Consider the following 17,600-nt stretch of genomic DNA (forward strand, 5'->3'; position numbering starts at 1 on the left):
TACTTCAGGGGCACCTGGGTGGCTTAGTCAGTTGAGCGACTGACTTTGGCTCAGGTCACGATCTCATAGTTCATGAGTGTGAGCCCTGTGTCGGGCTCTGTGCTGACAGCTAAGAGCCTGGAGCCTGCTTCAGATTCTGTGTCTCCTCTCTCTGTCCCTCCCCAGCTCATGCTCGTGCTCTCTCTCTCTCAAAAATTAACATTAAAAAAAAATTAAAAAAGAAAAAGAGTTTGTACATCTTTCTACATATATAGAGTGGGGGGAGGAGCACATCACAGATTAATGTATACAAATATATTCTGCATGCATTGCATACACACATGAATAATTTATAGACCCATATGCAGCTTTAGTTTCCTATGGTATAAAAAGGTTAGCCGACTTGAAAAGAGCTGCAACAGTGATTCCTGGCCTGCCTATACAATAAGATGTATCATCCTGTATATGTGGTAAGATGGTCAAAAAGTGCTGACAAATCATTCATACCTTCCAGGATGTAAAAATCTGGGGGAAATATGGACTCAGGTAAATCCACTTTCCATCACTTGGTATAAGACCTTACTGTGGTATAAGGCAATCAAAAATTCATTTAATTTTTACTACTTTATTGCTAGTATTGAAAATTATCTCCTACCATCTTTATGCAAAGGCACTCTTTCCACTTATACTGTGTGTCAAATAGGCATTTACAGGCCAAATGAATGTAACCACTATTTATAACATAATTCGCTGGGAATCTGTGTAAGCTCCAACAATCAATTTATAGATGGTTTCTATAGACTACAACCTTCTCTAAAGAGGATACCACACAATTATTCATTAACTAGTTAGTGTTGCAAAAAACAAGTATTCTTAATTCTATTTTATGGACATGGGAACCCAGGCAGAGAAATAGTAAATGATTTTTTTGCTCCACATCATGAAATCAAATATGAACCTAGAACTAGAGACTAAATCAGAATCTTATACACCTATAGTCATTAATAATACAAAATCTACAACTGCAGTATAGTCCTGCAATAGAATATTAAAATTGAGAGATGAAAAAAATCTCAAAAGAATATGGGTCCAAACTTTTTTTTTAAACTTTTACTTTTTTTTAATGCCTACTTATTTTTGAGAGAGAGACAGAGTGGGAGCGGGGGAGGGGCAAAGAGAGAGAGGGACACAGAATTCAAAGCAGGGTCCAGGCTCTGCGCTGTCAGCACAGAGCCTGACACAGGGCTCAAACCCATGAATTGTAAGATCATGATCTGAGTCAAAGGTGGATGCTTAACCAATTGAGCCACACAGGCACCCTGGTTCAACTTTCTTTATAATGGCAGGTATTATTATTATCTGACTACAGAGAATGGAAAATTAGTTGATCAAGGCCAAATCTAAAAATGAAGAAAAACTCCAAATTCAAACCCTCTAGAAACTCATACACAACCACTATTATTTATTTTACTTCAAGAGTACATATGTGAATCAGAATTGAGTTTTTAGATTTTAGACTGTTTCGTTTCCTGACTTAAAGCCTAAAAACACAAACTGTAAACTCAGCAAGAGCAATTTATGAATTTGGGAGTAGGAGATGTCTGTAAGTGATGGTATAGAGAACATAAACCATATATATTTATAGCCTGGCACAAGTAAATTTTGTTTATTTTATAAACTAGATTCCAAATATACACACTATACTATGAGGGCTATTAAAGGTACAAACTAGCTTTTAGCATTAGACTTTGGGATGCGATTTCAAACAATGATTTCTTATATTCTCTAGTTTTGAAAGATACGGTTGTAAGATTTTAAAACAGACTTATAATTAGAATCAGTGAAAGAATTTTACTAGCAAATAACTACTTGTTACATATCAGAAGTCTTTTTTAAGTCTGACTTACTAGCACTTGATAAAAAGGCAAACTATACTGTCCCTTAGTTCACCAAGAACTTGACTTACCTTACTACATTAACATATACAATAACTACAGATCTATAATACTTGTCATAGGAAAAAATGTATTTAAAAAGAAATGGAAGAATGCAGGTCAGAATCGATGTTAAAAATGAACTTCAAATTTGGCTCTTGAGCTTTTTGACAGTCCAATCAAAAAGAGGCAAACCTCTTACTATCGAAAAGTGGCTTTCAAAAGTTTTTTAGAATCACATTGTAAAATATCTTACATGGGACTTTATATAAAGGGTACTACATGACATGGAGAACAATGTCCCTGACATTATCATATAGCAAATATGGTTAAAATGTTTTATATGGTTACTTCAAGAAGCTTGTTTAGGTGAAGGTGAAAGTTTCTCATTAAAATTCTATCCAGTGAAGGTGATATTGCTAAGGGCTACTTTTGCCATAAACGTCATTTTTACACTGAAAGATTCTGACACATGGATTAGTTTTCCCAACTGGGATAGCAATTCTTATTTAATGGCTAGAAGACCCCAGCACAGAAATAAAAATTAACTTAACATGCCTAATACAATTACCTCATTTAGGGACAGGCCTAAAATTTGAAACCTCTAGATTCAGCAGCAAAGCTTAGAATCTGACAATTTCAACAGCACTGTAATCCAAGGCTTCAGGAGGATTTACTGGAAATTTTAAGCTTCCAAAAGGATGCCCTCCAACTCTAAGGTATTAGTTTGCTGCAAGCACATGTATAGTACATTCTGAAGACAAAGAACTGTAAACAGTTTCAGTTTTAAAAAAGCAGATTTCAGTATTATGTTAGGAAAAGTTCTATCAACTACCCAAAGCAGCAATATGTAACTATCTGTACTGACTACTGTGCTCAAGTGTAATGAATGTTTCTAAAATGTATGCAAGAGGCCATGGGCAGCAAGGAATAATAAACGAGAGAAGTATCTGCTATTTTAATCTAAGTATTTCTCCTGCAATCTGCATTGGGAATAATGAAGTTGGAAAATATCTAGAGAGGGCATCTAGTCTGCAAATACACTTTTGCCCTATTTTCAAAGATCTCTATTCCAGCTTGCTCTTATCTTAAATCTTAGCACCTACAATCTAGGACCAATTCCTTCTATCTCATCAATGAAGATGTTCTGCCATGTTCCTTATACGTATTTTTACATACTCGGAAATTAGTAAGCAATTAGTGTTCTTTCATTAACAAGATAATCACAATTACTTTACCTTTCTCCAAACACCTTATTTACTAATCTTTAGGCCTCTTCTTAATGGGGCATCCCTTATTACCTTGAAAACATACAAGTGTTTGGTACTTTAATACAGACTTCACAAATTCACAGAATTTGGGTTATTTCATGATTTGTACAAACCACAAATTAAAATAAAACAGTTTTATCTGTAGGTAGCAATGCTACATCTTGGAATCAATTATTCAAAACAATATTCTAGGTACCAATGTAAGTGATCCCACATAGCTTACTTTCTAGTGGGAAAAACAGACGACAAACCAGTAAACAAGTTGTCAGACTGGAGTGCTATGAAAAAAAAAATTAAAGTGATAGAGGTAAAGAGGGCTATTGTGAGGAGGTAGCGTCTGCCCTGCAAAGATGAGAATAATGTCCCAAGCAATTTTGGGCCAAAATAGGTTTAACTAGTTATTCTGCTATATATTTATATGCATTCCTTCTGAATTATAAAAACTTGCACCGCTCCCTCCTGAATGTTCTTGTTCTTAATTTGAAGACTAATTCTATCTTATAAAAGGTTTTCATTACATCCTTAATTCGTGTATCTGAGAAGTTGAAGACATATGCCTTCTCATTTAAGCAAGTATTTTATAATATTAGCTCATTATTTTAGTATGCATTTCTTCCAAACTATATTTAACAATGGGTGAAAAATAACAATATTTGAAAAAAATTCCTTGGGTTAGGTCTACATGGATATTCTAAAAAATAGAAATCTTGCGATGCATTGTAAGTAAAACAGGGTGAAAGCAAACGGGCAGAATAGGACCTATTCAGAAGATGAAACTGAAGGGAAGATGGAAGATGGAGTTAATTACTGAGGGAGAGGTCTAATAGTAGTGAAAGCCCAAAAGAGAAGTAGAGGTTGAAAGAGATCAGGTATGTGAGATGAAGAGACAAATCAACTGGCAAGGTTGAAGAGAACCTTTTGCACCACACTAGCTCTTTGAGACATGCTGCCACCACCTGGGCAATAAGAAATTCTGAAGTATGGAAAAATTTTAGTTGTGATCGTCAGTTAACAATTATAGAATCAAAACATGTACTTTCATTTTATGAAATCAGTACTTTTTGACAAGTCTTTGGATATTAAAGAAGAGCTGGGATTTTGGCCAGATGTGTTTAGAATCCTGCTCTACTTTTTAGGTCTCTGATTCCTTATCTGTAAAATGGGTAGAAGAATACTATCATTTGGGGTTGTTTAGTCTCAGGATTAGTGATAATAGATATGAAGCATCTAGACCAGTACCTGGTACATAGTAATCACTCAATAAATAGCTTTTGAGAAATTATTATTCTTCAGTATGATCTTGCAAGTACCGCTAATACCTGATTACTTTTTAAATCACGTAAGTGTGCATTTTAAGACATGTATTTTGATTATGTTTCAATGGAAGGAAAAACTCACAAAATAAAATTTAGGGAAGAAACCAGTTTCATCAAATTAAGTCAAATATGTGAAGATAAATAAGCACAAAATGTTGAACAGGTAAGAAAATTCTCAAGATCTTTAGTCAAGTGTATATTATTATAACAGAATCTTACTCAGATTTTACTCATTCACAATTTTTTTCCATTCACAATTTGACATGAGTCCAGGTGAAATGCGACTTTATACCATGCAAGAGAAAAAGACTTTGTAAACAAATGAGAGTAGGATTTACCTTAAGAGAAAAAAGAAAAAAATGATTAAAATTTTGTAATGCTCCATTTTCAAAATACAAGAACAATAAATAGTGTGAATAGGGAAGGTGGTGTATACACTACACAGGAATTATGTAAAGACAAACCCTCCTTAATTGTGTAAGGTTTTTAAAATTTGGTTCATGAATAAGATTTCTTAAAAATAAATACAAGCAGAGCTTATTTCCTAGTTATTCTAAGTTGGCATTCTAAAAGACATTTGAGAAAGAATAAAAGCCCAGTTCAGGATCTTTCCAAATAAATAAGATCTTAAGAAAACTGGCTATGTTTCCACTAAATTCTTTGTTTTGTTGCTGCTTATGAATCACAAGTTAGAAAAATGGCCAAATTCAGCCCAACGGACAGAATTTTAAAGCTGAAAGAACACCAGAGACAACCTAGTACACTGTCCACATAAAGAAGAGGAAACAGGCTCAGAGTGACTTATCAGTGTATACAGATCAGCAGAGACCAGGCCTGTGAAACTGAACTCACAGGCTTCGACTCCTCACTACAGAAAATAGTCCACAGTATCTGAACCAATCTTGAAGCCACCTTTCATCAACGCGATGTAGGTTGCAGTAAAGGGCTCGGCTGTGGGAACGCCTATGCTATTCCTGGGCTTACTTACATCCTGTCCTGGAACTGAAAACTAGATCAGTAGCACTAAGCTGTGAAGGCATGGTCTACACTACAACCAAAGGGGAACGGAAGCTTCTTTCTTTCTTACGCACCTTTTCTTGCAACCCAAGACTCTTACGCGTTTTACAAGGGAAGCAGCAGAGCAAACCACTGGAAAGGCAATAATTGGGTATACTGTGTATACAAGATGTAAACAAAACAAACACATCTTGGCCTCTCGAGTGAAGGATGTTAAAATACGATCTGACCCCATCCGGGAATTCCTTTTTGAACAAGTTTTTGGAAATCACATAGTTACCTCCAGCAAGTAAAGTATTCAGTATACACAATCCAGTGACTGAGTCTGCTTTTCCTGGCTACTACAGGTACAGGCTAGGTCCAAGCAGCACAAGCTTTGAAACCATCGGCCAAGTTTTCAAACAAGAATGAGTAAGAAAACAACTGCTGCTAATACAACATACAAACATTAACATATGCTCAACGAACAGTATTACAGATCACTAGATTATTTGCCAAAAGCCTGTTCCCTGGTAAATAATAGTTACTGTTGTTATATCTATTTATACATGTCACAGCTTGCTCCTCAAAGAGAACATGCTATAGTCTTTCGAGAATAAAAACCTGCTTTATTTGGCACACAAAAGTGAAGAGGTCTTGCAACATTCGCAGAGGTAGTCAAACAGAGCCGTTCAGGGCAAGCAATCACATTTGCTCGCAACCAAGCGAGAGTTAATCTCTCAGTTCCTGTAGACTAGAAGACAATATTAAACTCACTCTATCTGCTTGTTGACTTTTGAATCCCTTTATTTGTGTACTGAAAGAACAAATATCTCTGTGGGAACTCTATGCCCAGTTTATTTATCAAGTTTACGTTGGGCAAGTATCGACCATTTGTGTATTTGTGTGTGTATGTGAAATGAGTTAGGTTCTCAAATTAAAAACAAACAACAAAAATCCCTCCTCACACACATGGCTGCATTTTCCTTTAGTAACAAGCTTCAGTGGATCCACCAAGGTCCAGCTGCTTCACTGTCTCCAGTAGGTGAGGCTTTAACTATTGTCCAACCAGAAGACGAGAGGGGCAAGGGGTGGGTGTGACCCAAGAGAAGAAACTCGCCAGAATCCTTCAACAGCCGCTGTGTGACCCTCACCTTGGCTTTGGGCGGATTGTGGAGACCAACTCCTTTCTTGCCGCCGCTCTGGGGTCCGTTTCCAGGAGCTACAGACCTCACCCACCGGGGCCCTCCATCAAGGGTGTGGCTCCAGCACTGGAGGGGGCTGTCCCCTGGCAGGCATCGGGGGCAAAGGCAGAGGGTCCTCAGGGTTCTGGACCGGCTTCTGAAGGCCTGAGCCCACCTGCGCCTTCACGGTCGCCCCTTCATCCCAGCAGGAGGCGCGGGACTCCGGCTCCCGGCCAGAGACCAGCCAGCGCGCAGCCACACAGCCCGCGCGGCCTCACCTGCCGCTCGCCCGTAAGCAGTGCGCCGCCCTACCCCGCCTCTCCACCCCTGCGAGTCCTGGAAGTCGAGGTCCCGGGACCCACACAACAATGGCGCAGCCGGAAACTGGCCCCTCGACTTCCTCGGGCCCACTGCGGGCTGGGGCCGGCCTGTGGGCGGGACGGGAAAGCAGCGGCTTCCGCCTTCCTGCTTCCGGCCTGGAGGTGAGTTGGGAGTAGGGGTCCGAACCCGAAGACCCGGCCGTGATGCGGTGGGACTGGTGGCGGCCGCTACAGTTGTTTTGTCCACGGCCCAGAGGAGGCGGCCACTGCACTGGCGGACTGAGCCAGGATTCCCGGGGGCCACCCGCTCTCCGGGACCTGCCGGGCCAGTGCCCGCCGAGGCCGAGGGGAGATTGAACGTGGCCCCCTGGGGCCGGCGGCCGGGTGAGGTAGGGGGAGCAAGAATGAGCAAGGGGAAACAAGGGTGGACGGGGCTTGTGATGGCGTGAAATACCATCAGTTGCAGCTTCGGGAGCCGCGCAGCACTGGTTTGGAGAGCAAGCCCGGTGGAGCCCTTACGCAAGGAAGAGGAGTAATATTTATTCCTCCAAGAGTGGGAGGCGCGCGCGTTTGGGTCCGAAAGTGAAGTGCACGGGAGCCTTGGTGGCTTATGGACGATAACTTTTTTGTGTTAATGGCTAAAACTTTGCCACAAAGCATGTCCTTCACTTCCGCGTGCCTCGTTTTTTGCAAAGTTCTTATGCTTGCCTTAGTTAATTCGTTACCGTGCTGGAGAAGCTGAAGAAACAGATGGACCTCTTGTGTACGTTGGGGCCTACGAATTCAAGTGTAGGGGACAGAAGCTGGAGTATTTAACAATATCCTAGAGTCACTTTAATTAGTGTTCTCTGTTGAAAATATATGAAGAGACCGGTGAAAGGATATTAAAACCGGTGGTAGTTTTCTTGAGTGATGGGATTGTATTTTGTGGTGGTTTTCTGAAAAGAACACGAATTGTAGAATAGACCCCAAAACCGTTAAAGAATAAAGCGAGGTATTTGATTTTGTAATTATGTACCTAGCCCTATAAATTACTGACAAAAAAGTTCAAGACCTAGGAATGGATATGCTGTAATTTTTTTTTAATATGCCAGTGAGCTTCATAAATAATTTTACTTTTTAAAAAAAAATTTTTTTTCAACGTTTATTTATTTTTGGGACAGAGAGAGACAGAGCATGAACGGGGGAGGGGCAGAGAGAGAGGGAGACACAGAATCGGAAACAGGCTCCAGGCTCTGAGCCATCAGCCCAGAGCCCGACGCGGGGCTCGAACTCACGGATCACGAGATCGTGACCTGGCTGAAGTCGGACGCTTAACCGACTGCGCCACCCAGGCGCCCCAATAATTTTATTTTTGGAGTAATGTAGTAAAATGCTTGTAATTACTCCAGTAATTAGGATTTTCTTAGAGGGCGTTTGCAGTTGTAGTAATGATTTCTTTCTTCACATTAGGAGGAAATAAATATTCAGTGTCTTTGATGTGCCAGGCAATTTTAATATGTCATTTATAGATTGCATATATAGAATTTCAAAGTAACTCCATTTGACATTGTATTCAAATTATCCTGAAAGTTGTAACTGAAACATTTTTTTCTTTTATCTGTTCTTTTCAACCCACCCAGTATACAGAATTTAAATCTTCTCTCACAAGTATATGGTAGAGCTAAAGAAGAAGACGACAAGCAAGGGTCATCTGAAATTGTAATTGGCTCACTAATCGCAGGACAAAGTTGGAAATAACTACTCAAGCATAAGGTAGATGACTTTTTAAATCCCAGCTGAAATTGTGGATGTATATACACCCATTCCTACCCAAGTGTTCTAATTCTCACCTTTAAATAGAGGTTGACCCAAACATGAAAGGTTGAAAAGCCTGTGAGGCAAAATAGAAAATGTCACTCAGATCCACACCGTCCTTCCTTAACAGATGGCCCTCCCATACCGACTCAAAATGGTACAAAATGCATGGCACCTGTTGTGGGTAATTTTCTCCTTTATTAAATTCTGTCCTCAAGTAGGAGTCCTCAGAGCCAAAAGAGTACATAAAATAGCATGTGGCTTTTTTGCTCCTATTTCTTTGCATATGAATGTAGATATTTTCATGGCTCCCATAGCTTCTCCTTTTCATTCCTGGAAACAGCCATCCATTACATCTCTTTCTCCTGGCCTTTCATGTACTCCATGGTTTGTCCTTTTCAAACACCAAATTTGATGATTCATACTTTTTTAATTAGTACATAAAAGTACTAAGGTTTTGTCCAAAAATGACAGACAGGATTCAGCTGTTGTCTGGAATGAGTGTTTAAAACTCAAAATTCTTACAAAAGTCGACTGCTAATAAAATGTGTCTTGACTATCAAGAATGCGTAGTTCCTGTGGCAGATTGCACGTGGTTTTTACTTTTATCTTTAACTTTACATCTTTTAAGTGTTATCATACTTGGGTTAGTTTTTTTTAACTGGAGATATCAGTCTTTATTAAAATAGTACATTTAATGCTTTTTAAAAACAAGAAACTAATGAGTGAAAATGGAATTCTGAGTTAACTGATTGTATGATGTAACTTTTTCAAAATATGATTAACCACATAGTCTTTTCTCTCGTTGCCTCCCTCCTCCCCTTTCCGAAGACACTACCAAGATGTTTGATATAAAGGCTTGGGCTGAGTATGTTGTGGAATGGGCTGCAAAGGACCCGTATGGCTTCCTTACAACGGTTATTTTGGCCCTTACTCCATTGTTTCTAGCAAGTGCTGTACTGTCCTGGAAATTGGCCAAGATGATTGAAGCCAGGGAAAAGGAACAAAAGAAGAAACAAAAACGTCAAGAAAATATTGCAAAAGCTAAACGACTAAAGAAGGATTGAAGGAATGAACAGGCTCTATAACCAGAGAAAAATCACTTGGAAAATTAAGCAGCTTTGGAAGGACCCACTGAGGTTTCTTTTCTGATTTTTATGACAGTAATTTGTAGTCACTGAAGTCTGAACACATGGAAGGATCATGTTAGTTGTGGCCTCTACTACTGCAACTTTTAGGCTTTGGTGTAGAAGTCTGTTGACAGTTATTGTAAATTGGCATTTATTCTATAAATTCTTTATAACTGACTTAGTCATTTGCCATTTTGCAGCTTATGTACTGAAACGAAAACATCCTGTGGAGAGAAATGACTATACATTATGAATTCTTTTCAAATAATGGCTTAGAATGGGGCCCTTTCTGGACAAAAGGAGTTAAGAATGTAAAAATCAAAACTGTCCTGAGGTGAAAAGTGTGCTTTGGCTTAAAAGGCATATAGTATATTATATCTTTTATCATTATTGCTTATTTCTTGGAATAGAATCATTTCTGGCTTTCTCAAAGCCACATATTAACTAATGACTTTTTGTGTTCTGCATTTTCTCATTTTAGCCCTTGAGATAATTATCAGACATTCTGCATTTTTTAAAATCTAATTTTATAAAGAATTCTCTTATTGACTATATAGAATACCACCTACCAGATATAACAGTTTTTGTACTTATGAACACTGCCATTTTCTTAGAGATGTCTTGTTGAGTAGAATAACACTATGATTTAAAGCTTGCAGTAAAAATGCCAAACCTTGTGTTACCTTGGAACCAGTTTACTCTTTCTTGTGCTAAGTAGAAATGTGAAGTAGTTAAAATGTCTTATCAGATAATTTGCTCATTATATAGATGCCATTTTTTGTTTTTCTTCCATTCTTTGCTTTAACTTACCTAGTAGTGATATTCTACTTTCTGATGAAACAGGTTCATGGTGAAAATTAAAATTTCAAATTTCTTTTAAGGAATTCTTAAAAAGTAATAGTTAAGTTGTAATTCCTAAGTGGTAAAGAAAGGTTTAACATTTGGAAAAATTTTGGTCATCATACCAGTAATTAGATGAAAAAGGTAAATTATGTCAAAATGAGATATGTGTTAAAATTAGAAATAAAGAGCTAAAGGATCTTTCCTTTGGTTAAGTAGATAACTGGAACTTTTTACTATTAAACAGGCTTTTATAAATGCATAGTCCAGTAATTTTATTTGCTGTCAGTATATAATAGCTTATTAATGTTTTCCTCCCCTCTGATAATGAAGTTTAAATTACAAAAAATTGTCCACCAGCTTTAGTTTAAAAATGGAACTAGATATTGAAATAAATTTGATACTTTTTTATAAAAAGGTCCTGGTTTTTTTTTTAAGGGGGGCTAATAATAATACAGTAATTAAAAATAGATGACTTTTCAAAGGGTTATGAATTTCATTTATAGCTAAAAGCATACTTACAAAAGCTGAGGACAGTGTTTCTCAACTACAAATACCTAAGGACTCCTGAGAATGTTGATGGGCTGGTCTGAACAGTAACATACGTTAGGTTGTCAGTTCCAACGTGGTGCCAGTGTAATGAACATATTGCCACTCCAGTGTTTCGTTATATTACTCAGGTGATCTAGGATATCTAGTGACCTTTTTATTGCCACTGAAGTTTTAATAGTTAGAATTACCATTGCAATTCAAACTGAAAAAAAATGCTTCTGTAGATCTATTGGCCCTCCTGGATCTACAGAGCCCATAAGTCTTCCTTATGGTCGGTCACATTTTAGAGTAAAAGTACTGCAGCAAAAGATCTATTCACCATAATTCTCAGTTACCTACTAAAGCTGTGTTTTCATTGGTTCTCATTACAATTTTAAGATATTTAACTGAGGGGCGCCTGGGTGGCGCAGTCGGTTAAGCGTCCGACTTCAGCCAGGTCACGATCTCGCGGTCTGTGAGTTCGAGCCCCGTGTCAGGCTCTGGGCTGATGGCTCAGAGCCTGGAGCCTGTTTCTGATTCTGTGTCTCCCTCTCTCTCTGCCCCTCCCCCGTTCATGCTCTGTCTCTCTCTGTCCCAAAAAAATAAATAAACGTTAAAAAAAAAAAAAATTTAACTGAAATCTTTTTTTTCTATAATTTCTTTTAAAGTCTTAACACATGCCAATTTTGTATTTGTTTGGCATATGCCATTTGTTTCCTCAGGTTTGGCTTTTCCCAACATTTATGGGACCTTTTTTTATATGTGTGATCAAGGTTTCATAATATGTATGTCTATATGTTTGTGTGTATGTGGGGGATTTGGGGGGATGTAAAATAGAGTATTTTGAGGGTTCAGATTCTTCAGAACAATCAATCTTCTCTCACTGCAACAAATAGTACTATTGATGAAAGAATCCCATTTACTATTAGCCATAATACTTCCTTTAAAAGTTGTCTATTATGCTGTTTCCTAAGCTTTGAGAGCTAATCTAATCAGTTACCTTTTTATGGCTGGTTTTAGGAAAAACACAGCCTGCCTGTAGACAGATATTTTACCAAAAACAAAAGTTGGTGTGTCAGATTTTGATCCTTGGTATGCATGTGAAGAATTTCAGTGTGGTATTACTAGATCAGATATACTTTTTTGGTACAGTGTTTTTTACTTTTTTTTCTTGGAATTCTAGTAAAGCAAATGAAGTAAGCTTACCAAGGTGTGAGCCGGTAAACTAATGTTGAGATACATTATTATTAATAAGTCCTGACCCATTCCTTCTTTCCTTACACATAATGTAAAGGAAAGTGGCCAGGGCCACTTAACACCTCATCTCATATCCTGTTACTGATTCCTGTTAAGGAATGATTGTCTTTATATTGCAGTTGGTTATAGTATCACTCTGATTTACTTCATATCTGGAATATATGTGGAATATACATATATATATATATATATACACACACACACACACATACATACACACACATACTCACACAAATATATGTATTTCTCAAACATTAAAACATTCCATTTTCAAATACCACCAGTTTGGGAAATATAAAATAAAATTTAGGATTATTCCTACACGATTTCTTGGAAGCTTTTAACTTAATTTGACTATCATAGACTTCTCACTGCTGTTTCTTTCCCCAGAGAACATAAACACTTTGAGAAAGCCTGTTCTAAATAAATTCAGGTTACATTTTACTTTATTTTATTTTTGTTTTTTGTTTTGCTTTGTTTGGTGATATCAGGCTACAATCTTAAGTAGGCCCTATACTCAGCGTGCATCTTGATGCAGGGCTCTATCCCTTGACCCTAGGATCATGACCTGAGCTGAAATCAAACACTCAACTGAGTTGAGCCACCCAGGTGCCCCAAGATCAGATTACATTTTAAATAGTGTGGTTAATGAGGTAGCATTAAAAAAATAAGGTATTGGCTCAAGGCTGATTCAATTAAGAAATAAATGATAGCCAGATATCAGTAAAAGTAGGAATGGAAAAGAATAACAGATAATGGGAAAGTTTTTTTCCTCCATTTTTATTGATTTTCAACTTCACATATCCAAGGCATAGCTGATAGGCTAGATTTATATGATTAACCCCAATAGTCAACACATTTTCTATACTTAAACAGGCAAAAATCTGCTGTTTGCATGTGTAGCACATGCATAGGAAATCAAGGATTTACCTCTGAGAAAGCACTTGAAGTATATCTGACACTTAACTTGGAACATTTTTACTTTTGGAATTAAAAAAACTTTGCATAGGGTTGAAGTTGGTCTTGAAGCAGTAAGGACATGTTTATTAAAACAAAACTTGTGAGTGTCCAAAATATAACAATTTAAAATACAAAATGTGGCAGACAAACTAATATTTAACACTTTAGTTCTGCTTTGCATGTGTTTGGCATAAAAGCCAAATATAGAAAAGATTGCATAGAAAGGTAATTGGAATTAGGCCAAGGTTTTTAGGTTCAGTTTTTATGTAGGACATACAGCTCTGTTCCCTTGCCATCTAACAGTGCCACCAGATATCCAAAAAATGTTAGTCTTGAGGAAGAGTCTGGATGTATTACTAGAACTGTCATTTCCACTTCTTGAAATCACTTTATTTATTTATTTTAATGTTTATTTATTTTTGAGAGACAGAGCATGAACGGGGGAGCGTCAGAGAGAGGGAGACACAGAATCCAAAGCAGGCTCCAGGCTCTGAGCTGTCGTCACAGACCCCGACATGGGGCTCGAACTCACGGACCGTGAGATCATGACCTGAGCTGAAGTTGGACGCTTAACTGACTAAGCCACCCAGGCACCCCTTGAAATCACTTTAAAAGTGCATGCTCCAGGGGCACCTGGCTGACTCAGTGGAGCATGTGACTCTTGATCTCAGGGTTGTAAGTTCAAGCCCAACAGTGGGTGTAGAGATTACTTAAAAATAAGATCTTAAAAAAAAAGTGTGCTCTACCAAAAATGGTGGGCCAGTGTCATACTCAGGTATTTTCCCACAAGGACTTCTGGTTAAGATTTTCTTTTGCTGCTTATGTGAAACAAGTATTTTATTTATTTATTTTATGCCTCCCCTAGTTTTTTGTATTTTTTTAAAGTTTTTGTTTAAATTCCAGTTAGTTATGTTAACATAAAGTGTGATATTAGTTTCAGGCGTACAATATAGTGATTCAGCACTTCCATACATCACCCAGTGCTTATCATAGCAACTGTCCTCCTTAATTCCCATCACCTATTTATTTCACCTGTCCTCCCACCCATCTCCCCTCTGGTAACCATCAGTTTGTTTTCTGTCGTTAATAAAACAAGTTTTTTTTAAATGAAAACCTAAAAATTAAAGTTAATGTAAATTCTGTCATAACATTAAGATATTTACAAACTACAAGGCAAACATTTATAAAAAGATATGTATGGAATACATTTAATAAGCTAATAGGAATTTGGCAGTAGACGTATTCTAGCATGTTAGAAAATTTGCAGTTTTTCTTGTAACCCAGGACTCAAGAACATCTTAATTATAATCAATTGTACTATAAATTTTACCTCTTTATACTGCGTGGTGGCTAGTTCCTTTTTTGCCTCTATGGTAAAATGTAACATTACTTTGTAATGATATAGAGACACAATGGTTAACCTCATATTAACAGGGTTGCTGGAATGTTAGTATTATCACCAAGTGGCTTTTGTGTTATTCAATAACTATGTCATAATTACATTTGATTATTTGTTTTAATATTACATTTTATAAAGTATTTTTCTGATATTTATTTCTTAAGCAATTAAATTTTTTTACCTTCTATTAAATAAAAATATTAACCTATGTGTTTTTAGGAATTCACTGTTAAAATACTTAACCAAGGATTTCCTTATAGAGCATTGAAATTTGGATCACTTATTCAGTACATATTTATTGAGCATCTGTTATAATGCCACACACAGAGAAGAACTCTGTATTAGCAACAAAAACTTGTTTGTGCACTTCAGAAAACTTGACCCTTCAAAAATATTTTTGTATAATAAAAGGTATATATGAGCCTACATGGCTCAGTCTGTTAGGCATCTGACCCTTGGTTGTGGCTCAGGTCATGATCTCCTGGTTCACGGGATTGAGCCCCAAGGGGCTCTGTGCTAACAGGGTGGAGCCTGCTTGGGATTTTCTTTCTCTCCTCTCTGTCCATCTCCCACTCATTTTCTTTCTCTCTCTCTCTCTCTCTCTCTCTCAAAACAAATAAACATTAGAAAAATACTTTTGTATGATAATGAGTGTTTTAACATCACCTGTCTACATTTTTCTTCAATATAGGAGCCACTAGAATCCCTACTGTCACTGGAATTGCTCAGAACCCTATGTTTCATTTTCTTAAGATAATTTTTAATCTCCTAGAACTCCAGTTGTACCATTTCTCTGTTTAAGACTTGCGATAGATTGGCTACTTGTATTGGCCCTAATTCCTCGCTTCAAACGCCAACCTTAATCCTGCCATAAGCTAGTTTTAGTCTCATCCAGTCATCATGGCTTTTTTTTTTTTTTTCATATCCATTTCTCAATTAAATTTTCTTGGCCTTCACATAATCCAAGATCATGTTTTTTATTAATTCTTTAGAATCTTACAAGCAGTCTTCTCACTTTTTTTTTTTTTTAATTGGGTAATTTAGGAGAGCTCACTAACTACCCTTATTTCTATCATGATATATACATTAGGGCTCCTAAATGATCATAAGGATCCAAAATGTACTGAGCATTTAAAGTGACAGGATCCTTCTCAAAGGAGCAATCTTAACAGGATCCTTCTCAAGGGAGCAATCTTAACAGACAAATTAATAAACAGAATGATGACTAAAGCAAATGAAGGAGTTAAGTCTAAAAGAAGTCAGGTTTAGGGGCACTTGGCTGGCTCAGTCAGTAGTGTGCAAAAAGAACTCCACGTTGGGTGGAGAGAGAACTTAAAAATCTTAAAGAAAAAAAGGTTTCTATAGTTCATAACCTCACATTTCTTATGCATACTAAAAATGAATTCTAAGCTTACTGGGATAGAGAACTATTGTACAGTCAGAAAATAAAGTAATCTTTATTTTATTGTTAAAAAAGTTACATACAAATGAAGTATTACCACAGTGCATTCATTGATTGGGGTTCTTGCCGCCTTGTGGCATCCAGGATCCCGGTTGAAAGGTTTTACCAGTGCTGGTGGGAGCCACTGAGGGTTCTTCCTTTCCAAAGTATGGAGCAGAGGCGTGGCCTTTGATCTGAGTCTGAACTGGTGGAGCCAAAAGTTCTTCGTTCTCTTTGCTAAGGAGTTTTTCCTCTTCATAAAGGTCTTGGCTTTTCCTTTTAACGACTTCTCTATTTTTTTCATTCTTTAGGATTTCCTGCATATATATATTAATGAAAGAAATTATTAAATTTCTAATTAGAAGAATTAGGTTTTATGAAACTAAATAAAAACGAATAGGTTTTATGAAAATAAAAAAGCCAATAAAAATGTATATATATGATACTTGCTTTTACATTTAAATAATATATAGATAGGCACAGGGCAAGTTGAAAAAAAAAACTATCTGATAATATACCAGTGTTCTTTGAATTAAACAGCTCTGCCATCATATACCATAATAAGGTGTGAAGGACCATAAAATAAGAATATTTACTACCCAAGAAGTGAAACTACTTAACATGAAATACTACACAAGAGCATAAGTCACTCTCTCAAAGATCTTAAGCTTAGCAGCTATATTCTGGCTCACAACTGATAAGTGATTGCACTTTCTGCTGGAGATGAAGTGAAGGTGACGATGGCCTCAGAAAGATGCTCCTACCAATCTATTTTTCTGTGGGAATTAAAGCATGGATGCTACTGCCACCCCCTAAAGCGCCAGACCCAAGTCCCATCTGTGTCCCTTTCTGTTCTGGGGTGGTGTGGCAGTGAGGAGGATGGAATCAGAGTTTAGCATGCCCCAGACACCAGTGGCAGAGAGGCACTCTCAGAAAGGCTTCCTCTGGGAATGCAAGCTGGTGCAGCCACTCTGGAAAACAGTATGGAGGTTCCTCAAAAAACTGAAAATAGAACTACCCTGCGACCCAGCAATTGCACTACTAGGCATTTATCCACGGGATGCAGGTGTGCTGTTATGAAGGGACACATGCACCCCCATGTTTATAGCAGCACTATCCACAATAGCCAAAGTATGGAAAGAGCCCAAATGTCTATCGAAGGATGAATGGATAAAGAAGATGGGGTAGATCTCTATCTATCTATCTATCTATCTATCTATCTATCTATCTATCTATCTATCTATC

The 17,600-nt window shown here is 37.4% G+C and overlaps 2 protein-coding genes and 1 long non-coding RNA gene across 10 annotated transcripts in view; 1 reads left to right on the plus strand and 2 right to left on the minus strand.

Annotated features, from left to right (window-relative positions):
* Positions 1 to 6,754, minus strand: part of LOC121015513 (uncharacterized) — an 89,740-nt gene extending 82,986 nt beyond the window's left edge. Inside the window, exon 1 of one of the 2 annotated variants that reach the window (XR_005783848.1) lies at positions 6,651 to 6,754. This is a non-coding gene — a long non-coding RNA (uncharacterized LOC121015513). The remainder of the gene's footprint in view (positions 1 to 6,650) is intronic. The other variant, XR_005783847.1, reaches the window with a different exon arrangement.
* Positions 6,755 to 7,048: 294 nt separating this feature from the next.
* SMIM15 (small integral membrane protein 15) lies at positions 7,049 to 11,029 on the plus strand. 7 transcript variants are annotated; one of them, XM_040452405.1, is made up of 4 exons: positions 7,049 to 7,162; positions 8,623 to 8,755; positions 8,928 to 8,981; positions 9,629 to 11,029. In XM_040452405.1, the coding sequence occupies exons 3-4, from the start codon at positions 8,966 to 8,968 to the stop codon at positions 9,862 to 9,864; spliced, it is 252 nt and encodes an 83-aa protein (XP_040308339.1). In that variant the 5' UTR covers positions 7,049 to 7,162; positions 8,623 to 8,755; positions 8,928 to 8,965; the 3' UTR covers positions 9,865 to 11,029. The 7 variants fall into 7 exon arrangements, with proteins under 7 accessions (XP_040308339.1, XP_040308329.1, XP_040308320.1 ...); XM_040452395.1 differs by lacking the exon at positions 7,049 to 7,162 and adding an exon at positions 7,274 to 7,384; XM_040452386.1 differs by lacking the exon at positions 7,049 to 7,162 and adding an exon at positions 7,277 to 7,389.
* A 4,748-nt stretch (positions 11,030 to 15,777) lies between these two features.
* The window catches only part of NDUFAF2 (NADH:ubiquinone oxidoreductase complex assembly factor 2), a 166,986-nt gene continuing 165,163 nt past the window's right edge, over positions 15,778 to 17,600 (minus strand). The window contains exon 4 of the mRNA XM_040452373.1: positions 15,778 to 16,672. Within this exon, the coding sequence (XP_040308307.1) occupies positions 16,424 to 16,672 (249 nt within the window). The 3' untranslated portion in view covers positions 15,778 to 16,423. The remainder of the gene's footprint in view (positions 16,673 to 17,600) is intronic.

The sequence above is a fragment of the Herpailurus yagouaroundi genome, unplaced genomic scaffold (genome assembly GCF_014898765.1).
Source record: "Herpailurus yagouaroundi ecotype Mexico unplaced genomic scaffold, PumYag 29, whole genome shotgun sequence".
NCBI lineage: Eukaryota > Metazoa > Chordata > Mammalia > Carnivora > Felidae > Herpailurus > Herpailurus yagouaroundi.